Source organism: Colossoma macropomum, unplaced genomic scaffold, assembly GCF_904425465.1.
Source record: "Colossoma macropomum unplaced genomic scaffold, Colossoma_macropomum, whole genome shotgun sequence".
Lineage (NCBI taxonomy): Eukaryota > Metazoa > Chordata > Actinopteri > Characiformes > Serrasalmidae > Colossoma > Colossoma macropomum.
In genome coordinates this window covers 12,801,760-12,813,427 of record NW_023494792.1, presented here as the reverse complement: position 1 = coordinate 12,813,427, position 11,668 = coordinate 12,801,760, and the positions used below count along the sequence as shown (strand labels likewise).

Genomic DNA, 11,668 nt, shown 5'->3' with positions numbered 1-11,668 from the left:
TATGTAGTTTCACTTGTGCTGGTCAATGTGTTCATCTCATTACAGAAACGGAGGCCAAGTCGATGAACTCTTATACACATAGCCAGTCATCTAGTGTTTGGCAGGAAATTTGAAATAGCTAACGTAGTGAAAACAATTCAAAGGCTCACCTCAAGTTCCTTCCTGGTTTTCTTGGTTATTGTGTCCGTGCTGACTATATAGAATTAGGTCAGAGTGTTGGAGAATTCGACAGTTATCGAGATCATTCTCAGTGTTTCACAACACATTCTGTGCGTTTTTATCTTTCTTTTTCTCTACCTCATTCTATGAGATTTTGCCAAGTAAGGACACGTCAGTGCCCCATTTTCTCCTGCAGGTGTCAGTCTCATCACTTGCTGCATTCGTCAGAGACAATATCCAGGGGTACAAAAGTCATTTGACGCAGTTTAATCATGCTGGGTATTTCCCGTCGTATCGCGTTAAAAAGCAACTTTACATTCTTGACTTTCAACTGTAAATTAATGTAACGAGATTTTATTTTAATTAATTTTGACTATTTCTATTGGTTTCTTCATCACCAACTTTGACACAGTGGAAACAGCAGCTGACGTTTTCATTATGTAAAAATAAATAAATAAAAGTCACAAAAGCGACGATATATTTCGCAGGGTAAAGGAAACGAAATATTTCCTTAAAATGAGAATCAATTCACAGCTGCAAAGAATTGAGCAGTGGTTCGGCCTAAAATCCAACTTAGCCTCTAAATTGGCTACACTTACATTGACAGCCTGGATTTGGAGTGTAGACAGATACAAAGTCCATCCTCACACGAAAAATCACTGCTTATCACTGTAAATAAAACATATACTCAACACATTTATGTTGAACAATTTAATGTAACAAGGAAAAATGGCACAGAACTTACACTGATTATAACTGGTCTGAAGTGAGTGTAGTTGTACTTTGGATGAACATCTAACAGGAGCCATTTAAATGTATTTATTTATTTTAACTTCGCATTTTTTTGTTGTTTGAGTAAAAAAACAAACAGCTATATAAATATATATATATATATATATATATATATATATATATATATATATATATATATATATATATATATATAAAACATTATGTATTGTCCATTTTATCAGCTTTAAAAACTCCAGGAGCGCTGCTGTGTCTGATCCACTCAGACCAGCACAACATCAGTGTAACTGCAGTGCTGAGAATGATCCACCAGCCAAATAGTACTTGCTCTGTGAGAGGGGTCCAGGGTAAAAGGGGCTAACAAAGTATGCAGAGAAACAGATGGACTACATTGTAGAACTACAAAGTGCATCTATATAGTAAGTGGAGCTGATAAAATGGACAATGAGCGTAGAAATAAGGAGGTGGTCATAATGTTATGCCTGATCGGTGTATATATGTACATATATATATATATATATATATATATATATATATATATTTATTTATTTATTTTAATTACATTTAAAGTTTCATATATGGACATTAATGTAATGGTATTTGAGTGTTCAAGTGTCCGGAACAAACAGGCACCTGACCTGAGGAACTCGGCCTTACTCAGAGCGAGCTTGCCAGCAGGAGGCGCACGAGCTGGCACAACACGAGCGCGTGCCTGAGGGAGTGAGTGAACAGCACTCAGTGAGTAGCGCGAGCGGCGCGAGCTCAGTCCTAATGCCGCTGGCAGCGGCTTACTTCAGCTGTACGACCGACGCACTCCAATTAAACAGTGTGACCACAGACATAGAGCAGGTAAGACACCTCTAACTTCAGAATTCCTAAGAGAAATGAGAAGTTCTTCAAGTTTTCTAACTAAGTTACACGTAGGCTGGACATCGTTTTCGACTCCGAGTTAAAGGATGCCTCAGACAGAAAACAGAGGTAACAACTCTGTAGTTAATGACGCAAATGAACTGTAGTGACTGGATGTATCATTATGTCCGGCCTTCATTAAACTCTGTGTCAGATTAGTTCATCAAATCTGTGGTGACTGCCTGAAAGGTAAACAGGCATACAGGTGACTGTACAGCTGGTTGAGATTGACAAACTGTATACAAGGGTCATTCACTCATAACTTCATATGCTAAAAGGCTGAATAAAGAGGATTCATGGCCCCTCACATTCATAGCCATAGCTCTAAATTAAGTGGCCAGTATAGGCAACATTATGAAGAAGCCTATGCTTTCGTGTGCATGTTGAATTGCTGTACATGAGGAAGTCAGGGACCCTCGTATTTGCCCATGTTGGGGGAAGAAAGTTTATCTGAACTTCCTTCCTTTAAGAACAGACGTTTATAGCCTGTATGACTGTGTTCATTTTTCACTGTGTCTTTTTCATGAGACTGAAATTACTTTGTTGTGGTCAAAGTCAGTTTCACCACCATGTGCTTGAGTGGGTGTCACCCCTTTTAAAGCTCCACATAGACAGCCCTGCTGGATTTTCTTTATCCTGCTTGGAGCCCCAGACTGGTCTAACTCCTGTTTTGCTGTTTTGATGTTGGGATGAATCTGTGCTACTACTTTATGATCAGTAATAATGTTGACCTATAGTGACGGTGTTGTGTATATATTTCTTTAGACCATGAAATGGTATAAAAGGCACCCATGTAGCCTTGTGAAGAGTTTGTATTTGCTTTCAAACTAAGTATTTTTATGCCCCTAAATGCTCATATATTTGACAAAAAAAAATTGGAGAGATAGTTAAGTAACATGATGCCTGAGATTCGCCCTCTGTGATATGCTGGAATGCAAGCAGCATGTAGGAACATGTCCTTTTTTTTTTATAACTTCCCTATTTGGTGTTTCAGAAATGCTCCAGAAAACACACATATAAATGCCTGTCTTTTCACAGCATCTCTGGACTCATCTGTGCTGCCCAAAGGGGATACCCACTGGACCTGTAGACCCGCTTATGTGTTGAACTTTTATCAAGACACCATCATCAATGAGGACACTGGGCATGGCTGTGTTCAAGCAACAGAAAGTGGAGGATTTTTATGAAATTGGAGAGGAGCTAGGAAGGTGAGTGATATGATAAATGGTGGGATTACACCACAAGTTTGTGCTGTCCTTAAGATCATCCATCACAGCGCATGCTTTATGGACGATCCCCCAGAGTGTGTTCAAAGGAGCTGGCTAACAGATGGTTTGATGATGTTTGAGAAGGGAAGGGCTGCAGTGGGATTTGCGATCATAGCTTGAGTAATGTAAAGTTTGACCCCATCTCGATTTGTTTCTACTGCAAAACAACAAACTGATCGGTTGTTTTTGGAGTGGATGTTGTCCTACATGTGTACATGCAAGTGGATAGAGTGAGTTAGTCAATGGATCTCCAAAGAGAGATACAGCAACATTAATAAGAGATGTCAAATCTCTTTTTTATTACACAGTCAGAAGTAAATTTGCCTTTCTTTTTGTCTTCTTTTGGCAGTCGTAATTCTGAATGTCTTTTTTTCCCTCTCTTGTGAAAAGGAAAAAAGCCGCCCGACAGGCAAGCCGAATTCTCATCACTAACCAAAAGAACATTAAGTGTTAAAACGTAACTTGAAGTATCTTTTCAGCAGAGGGAAGTTGTAAATCTATTCAGAAAGGAAGTGGGGTTATACTGTTCAATAGCTTGTTAGCTTTCAGGAAAGGTGTAGCCTTACACCCAGGTGCTCGGCCTATCCCTCTGGCCTTTTGAATAGCTTTGGGTAGAACCTGCACTAAAGTGCTGATCTAGGAGTAGCTCCTCCTATCTAAATATGAATCGTAACTTAGAAAAAATAGCAAAAGAGTCTCAGGTCAGCACATGGGAATGACTTCCATTGTCACAATGAACTTATTTCCATGGAAGAGGTCAGCTAAGGAGACATGGCCTGTGGCTAGCAGGTGGATGTTTGTTATTGTTTTGAATATGTAGTATGAGAAGGCCCACCATCTGCCTGACCGTCTTTGTGCCCCATTCAATGTTCTCTCCCTCATTTACATGCAGTTTCTGTGACACACCCTGGCTTAGAGAGGGGATGTTAACAAAATATACTGTAGCAGCGCTCTAGATTTTAATGTAGAAGCAATGTTGCGCTGATCTTGGGCATGCTTCAGCAGCTCGACTACATCTTTAACTATTAGAGGTGTAACAATACACATTTTCTGGTTCTATGAATTTTTCAATTCTGAGGTCTTTTATATTTTAAAAATGTCTTGATTCTACACAGCTGCAATTATATACAACAGAGACTGGTTTGACTCAAACAAGAACCTTTTTTCCCAAAACAAAAGTTTGCAAAGTGTCATGTTCTTGTACAGAATAGTGATCTTACACAACAGCGCAACTGAGCAATAACAAGTACAACCATAGACAGGATGCACAAAGATACCACTTAAAAATGATGATTTTTCAAGGGTTCTTTAGTTACAAAAATAGTTCTGTATAGAACCATGAACATTTAAAAACCGTTTGCTTGGTTAAAGGTTCTTTGCATTGTGAAAGAGTTCTTCGGGTTGATAGAGAATGTGCTGTATATAGTTCTATACGTAACCTTTTTGAAAAGCGTTCTATATAGCACCAAAAAGGGTTTTTCTATGGTTATGAGGTCAAGTTTGTAACAATAAAAGAGCCCTTTTTGGTGCCACATTTTTCAGGCCACAATAGTAGAAACATGTTTATCATACATAAATTGTGTTTTTAATGAACAAGCATGCTTGACAAGTTAGGTGTAAGGCTGAACAATTTGGGCAAAATATCTCATTGCTATTTTTCTGACTGTTTTAAATTTATTTATTATTTATTAATATTATTATTTTCTATAAATTGATATACGGGCCTGTTTTTTGGCCAAAAAGACCAGCTGATACATTTTTTTCTGGCCTGAGGCTTGAACACTAAAGATACTGTGCCAGGCTGCCTGTTAGCATGGTTGGTATTAAATTATATTTCCACACTTAAAGCTAAGACAACTTTGTTGATGATATAAGCTATAATAAAAATTGCAGCTCTTGCAGTTTCAATATTGCAGACTTTCAAATTGCCATTTCAATATAACAACAATTAATCTTTCAGCCCTAGTCAAAATTTTGTTTTAAAAAGGAAATATTTATTAAAAACTTTAACAAGAATATTGCATTTGTGGTGACCGTGGTCACACTCCCACCAATCTAGTCCTCCCTGACATGTAGTCTAGGGTGTTTCATTAGATACTGCTTAGCTACTCGAGTGATAGCCTCTTGGTGCAGCGCCAACTTATTTGACACCTTTTTTTATTTAAGACCTTATTTTATAGATATTAAACTTCAGCCAGTGGAACAGCATCCATGACACGGCCTAGCCCAGCGGACTAGCCCAGAAAGGGGGGACCACTTTAAAAGGGAAAACGAACGCAAGAAAATCCCCATGGCAAGTGGCCTCTTAGGCCACAGTCTCTGCATTTCTATTGACCACAATGTCTACCTCATAATTAGCCATTAGGAGATAAATAGCAAATCTGTTTTCATATAAGCATCCATGAAAAAGGGCAAGGGATTTTTTTACACACACATTTACATTGTGAGGGCAATAGGTGTAATTATATTCCAGTTTTTGTTGAATTATGCCAGTATTGTTCGCCCAAACTGAACATTTAGATAACACTTGAATGGAGAACAGTGTTCAGAGTTTTAATGTTACACGTGTTATAAAATCCCATTATGTCGTGCGAGGTCAAGTGTCTTTCTGATGGAAATTAATGTTGTGCACAAACACTTGTCGCTTAAGTGAAAGAGGAAACAGCATGTATGTGGTTTGACAGTATCACTAAACCGTCTGTGATCTGTGACAGCTAGCAGCCAGATGCTAAGGAAGATGTGGGGGCAGGGAGAAATGGAAAAGCAAAGAATCAAAGAAAAGGAAAGAAATAAAGCAAACTAGACAGGTGTAATAGTTAGCCATGCCCAGGCACTCCTACATGTCCCACTCTTTCATTGTGTTCCATGTGGGTGAGGGCTGCCTGTTACGTCATGTCATGAATCACTCTCCAGCGTTGCAGGGGGCGACTGAGACCTTACACAACTCTTCCCTGGAGGTGATGTTGGCTGCAGACAGGGCTTTGTACAGAGACTACCTGAGAAACTGCACATTATTTCTGTTGTCTGCTGCACTACAACTCACCCCATTGGTAAACCACCTTTGAGATATCACTTTCATTTTTCTCTGCCCACAAAGCACTCCGCTGACCATCAGAATATTTGTCATCCTGTCAGTTAGTTGCTGTCAGTCTCTTAGCAGACTGTGGTGAACTTTTTATGTCTCACATAGCAAGTAAAGCATTGGTTTCTCTGCGGTTCCAGGAGGCTTCTCGTAAAGCGTACTTGAAACCAATAACACAGCCATCAGCAATTATAAGGCTGAGAATTGTCAGCCTCCCATTAGCTGCACTGACATTTGCGATATTTGCTCTAGATGTTAGAAATCCATCAAATTTGTGTGGATGTTTAATTTGAGTTTTAAGTAGGAGTTCTGTTTTATAGTGTAATATAATTAATGTGCAGAAACACTCTTACCGCCAGTACAAATACTTTTAAACAATTTGTGGCTGCTGAACAGTTTTGCATAGTACTGTCTACTTCGACAAACATAGAACTGCGAGAAAAAAATGCAACTCAACGTCTTTTTTTACAGACTTGTGGTTAAGCAATAGGAGGAAGTGAGATGAAATACGAAAGACAGATCATTGATATGAGTTCCCTTTCAAAGGAGTATACACCTTCAAAACAGTATCAAGGCCTGGACTGTTGAAGTACCTTGAGCTACACTGTCAGGATATCAGTCCTAGTTGTACTTCTCAACCTCCGGTATTTGAAACTGCTGTCTATCTTGCATACTAGTCCCACAGCTACTGGTTGGCTAAAAGGAAGTTTTGTCATATCAGTGTCCCACATGTTCTTGCTCAAGGTTTTTGAAGGATTAAGGGTTCTTACTATAGCATACAAGGGACGTTATGTTTGTATATGTGTGTGGTCTGAAAGAAGCGGTTTTGCGAAAAATCAAATGTACACAGTTTACCACTTAACTTGTATAGTCAATAAGACATGTTTGGTGTCCAAAGTATGCTTCTGGCTTGACATTCTGGATCATGTTTGTTTGTGGAAGATCATGAAGGTGTTTGTTGAAGTGGGGGGCAGGTGCTGTTGATCCCTATGGAGGGAGGAGAACTTCTCCTCATTTTTCACCCAGCTGTATTTATGCCATGCTTGCTATTTACAGCTAACAGAAAAAAAAACAAAAAACAAAAAACAGTTGCATAAACACTGCATGATAGTTTTGGAAAATCACTATGCAGTAGTTGTTGTTCTTTGTGTTGATTTGATGGACCAATATGATTATTTATAGCAAATTTGTGCAGCAGGCTCTGTCCAGTCCTCATAGAACATTCCACAAGTTCTTCCCCCACACATTTGGACTGTCCCTACTGTACTGCTAACAGCAGGCTTTGAAGTGTTAGGCTAAGGCAAGTCTCTGTGTCTATAAATGTTATTTCTTTATAGAAAAACCTCAGGGTTCAAGCTGAAATGAAGTACGGGAACATAATGGTTGGATTACTAAGCAGCTGCAGAAGGCGGTGAGCGGGAGTCAAGTTTGATTTCTGTACTCGATAATGTGAAGTACATGAGCGTAGGAGGGATAATGATGTGTGTGGGTTGTTTGCCCCCCTCCCCCTTCTGGAAAATCTCAGCAGTGATGACAACCAAAGTAAAATAATGTTTTAGTCTGCATCTATCATATCTTATAATATATATAAACTTGATTGATAATGTCTGAAAATTGTAGTTACAGTTACAACTCCACTTTTTCTTAACTGTATAAGACAGACAACTAGTTTTTATCCATGTATGGTTTTATCAGGGGTGTATCATACAGCAAAAATCATAATTTAATTAGATATGATACAGTGGTGTTTTAATCGGATACATTTTTATCAGATTGAAACATCACTGTTTTATATCTGTGGAGCAGCTGAAAATGTTCCTTGTATTAATACGTTAATGTTTCCACTCTTACTTTATTAGAGCGCTGAACATTATAAAAGTACAATATTTGAAACAAAAGATGTGCTTTGTGTCTAGATCTAACACCCTTGTCACATGCTAATATGTATTATGTTAGACTCACGCATCTGAAAATAGCCTGGAAGCTAGTCATGATACAATAATATAATATGATACAATACAGTTTGATACAATTTAGTATTGTTGCATCCTTAAGTTAAGGAAGGTTTCTCTGGGTATATATATATATATAGCTGACAGGTGGATAAAATTAATCACTTAGCCTTGCAGTCTCGATGGACAAATACTGGCACTAGAATGGGTCATACTGCCCCTGTGAACTGTAAGGGCTATTATCGTGAAATGGAAGCATCTAGGAGGAACAAGAGCTCAGCCACGGAGCGGTTAACCACACAAACTGCTGAGTACTGAAGTGCACAGTGCCTATCCTCTGTTGAATCACTCACTTCTGCGTTAGGAGCTTCATGGCATAGGTTCCCATGGCTGAGCAGCTATGCACAAGCCTAAGATCGAAATGCACAATGGCAAGCATTGGGGAAGTAGTGTAAAGCACGCCACTACTGGACTCGGAAGCAGTGGGAACATATAATGTGGAGTGATGAATCACGTTTCTCTATCTGGCAATCTGATGGATGAGTCTGGGACTGGCGAATGCCAGGAGAACGTGTAACCTCAGAAAAACTAAATATTGCAAATCGTACGTCTTTAAGTATTGTGGTGTTAGATTTTTGTCACATGGGCCACCTTTATGTAGCATGTTATGTGTTCTCTTTTTTGTGTTTGTGGTTTCTCTTGCATTTCCTCACATCCGTACAGTGAGCGGGTCCTACAGTGTGCAGTTTATAATTATAAAACTAAGTGTCATGGCTTTCCCTCAGGCTGTTGTTGCGTTGTGAATTTGAATATTGTGCTGGCGCCGCTCAGTCAAGCACACAGCTAGCCAGGGCCTCGGCATGGCTAATAACCAGCAGCTGTTGGGAGTGGAAAGTCCAATGAGACCTAGAGCTGTCAGAGCTGCAGGCAGGCTTAGAGCAAAGTCGGCCGGAACGCCCGCTATGGGAGGTCTCTTTCCCTCTCTAGCCTACATGTTAGCTCTACCTCCAACAAAGACTGCTTTAGGAAGGGGAGGAGGCGTTAAAGTCAAGGTCAGTTTGTTGCAACATAGGAGTCTTGTTTCTTGATGTGGTTTTGAATTGTGTGATTTACATTAAAAGAGTTTATGGTATTTGAGGGTATGCTATCGGCTGCCTAGTACCATTGGCCTTGGTTACCTTTCTTAGAAAAGCTTGAAAAGACTTATGTTTTTTCACTGCACTCTCGTGAGGATCTTTTTATTCTGTGTGAGAACCCATTTTCCCCTCTTTTGTTACAAAGAGTCCGTTTGCTTCATACGTGGCCATTCATGAGTTCTTTGTTCCTGTGTTGTTGCTGTAAAGATGTGTTATTGCTGTAAAGCAGTCCAGCTGGCAGAATATTTCAGTGCTCTCTGGGGCAACACTGTAGATATAATAGATGCAAAGAATATTTGAGATGTTCACTCATTCTGACCCTCCCAGGTTTGTGTTGTCCCAAGACTCTATGAGAGTGGGCCAGCCGTAAGGCTGCACATTCCAGCCAAGTCTGTTTTGGTTTGATGTGCTGTGTGTGGTTGTGTGTGTTTGGATGTGTGTCATATATTTTTTTCTCTGCTCTCTCTGGACTGTATGGACAGAAAGAGGGATAGCAAGGACAGCTCCTGGGTGGAGCACTCTGAATGTTTGTTGCTGTGATCTAAAACTGGCATCACATGGTGATATGAATGTAGTGTACTCACTCATAACCCTGACTGCAGTGAATTAGTAATCAAGTTAGAGAATAAATTGTTTTACATTGTTACAGCTTTCAGACAAAAGCGTGTAAGAATTACTTCCCTTGCTTTTTAACTTCAAGTAGAAAAAAACATAGAAAAAGTTCTGTGTTGTCTAGCAATGCTTATGATCTTCATTTAAGCTGAAACAGCTTTCTATCTGTATGTTGACTAGGCCTTGAAGCATGCACCCACCAGTCCAGCATTTACATTTTAGTAAACGGAAAGAGGTCCGCATTGTCTGGCATTAAAAGCTGTGTTCATGTTCTTCATTTAAGCTGACACAGCTTTCTGTCTGTACTTTGTCCAGGCCTTCTAGGCATGAACCAACCAGTCCACCATTTACATTTTTATGTGACCTTGTGATTGGCAACCTTAAAACATCCTCAGAAATGGAGGCCAGGCTAACTGTAAGCTGACTGGAATGTATCTGAGTGTATGACCCTATCAGGGCACAGTACCCCTCTCAGAGCCTCCAGACTCTCTCCCCATCACCACTCCACCACTCAAAACAGAGCTGGCAGGTGAGAGTGGAGTGGGACAACGGATGGTTTAAAATTAACCCAGCTGTCCAGATAGCACACAGAACAGAGCCACACAGCCTATCGCAGTCTTTGGAAGGCCTCTCAGTGGGGCCCCGTGTCCAACACAGGAAATAACTGACTGTAATCATCCTCTAATCATCTGTTCCCTTTGTTAATCCTCTTTGCCGCAGTTTGTCGTGCACTCTAAAACATGGGAATGGTATGCTAATAAAATAAGTGGTGAAAATGAAACTTGAAGGAGAACTTGTACCTGTGAAACATTGCTCAATCTGAGAGCACACTACTTTTCATTAGGGCTGTAATTGTGGATGTACAGATTTTTTTTTGACAATCAAGAAATTTGAGTTTTAAAAAAGGTCCAAAAAAACACAGAACAGTTACTAACATTGCAGAGCCTTTCAAAGATCCCAAAGCTTTAATGGAATAATATACTGTAATTTGGGAAGTCCCAGGTAACACAGTGTAAATTATTCAATGTCTTTATGTCATACTAAAACTGAATGTTACAATAAACGTCCAGCACAATAAGAATGGAAAAAAACAACACTACAACATATGTGTCCGTGGCTCACTAAAAGTTTAATCTTGCTTTTATACAGTGACATCTTAAAGAACATACAGTTCTTATGCACTTAATCATAAATGAATGGAGAGACAGACAAATGAACAAACAAATGGAAGAATGAACAGACAAATGACAGGCAGACAAATGAGCTAGCTTGATATTTATGTTCGCTAGGTTAGCTTTTGCTTGTTGTTAGCGTTCACTCTGTGAGATTTTCTGACTCAAACTGGTGGGTAATTACTGATTCATCAGAAAGGCAACTATGGCTTTTCTAAGTAATTGAGTTTGATCCAGTGAACACATTTTAGGCCAGCTCTAATTTTCTTGTGATAGTCATTTCCTCACTTTAAACCCTTTAAACCCAAATCACAAACTTGTTTGGATCTACTGCAACAGTGGGTGCTATTTCATAAGCATGTCTGCATCCACAGAAGCATCCAATATTTCACATTTTTAAAGTGCGTCACAGTCCAGTCTCTGACATTCCTCAGGATGACTGTGCTAGACAGAATCTCTCTCTCCCTCTAGCACATTTCAGACAGGACACATCATCCCTTTTTCTGTCTCTCTCAGTGCCCTCCTAATCACTCTCCACCTCCGTGCTATCTTCTCTCCTGAGCTGACCATCTGGACTGAGTGCTGGTGGTACTCTGTGTTAATGGGCCAGACTGATTTAGAGAGCGGA

The 11,668-nt window shown here is 39.6% G+C and overlaps 1 protein-coding gene across 2 annotated transcripts in view; it reads left to right on the top strand.

Annotated features, from left to right (window-relative positions):
• Positions 1 to 1,635: 1,635 nt before the first annotated feature.
• Positions 1,636 to 11,668, top strand: part of dapk2b (death-associated protein kinase 2b) — a 28,655-nt gene continuing 18,622 nt past the window's right edge. For both annotated transcript variants that reach the window (XM_036576053.1, XM_036576054.1), the window contains exons 1-2: positions 1,636 to 1,758; positions 2,857 to 3,026. In XM_036576053.1, coding sequence (XP_036431946.1) covers positions 2,950 to 3,026 — 77 coding nt within the window. In that variant the 5' untranslated portion in view covers positions 1,636 to 1,758; positions 2,857 to 2,949. The remainder of the gene's footprint in view (positions 1,759 to 2,856; positions 3,027 to 11,668) is intronic.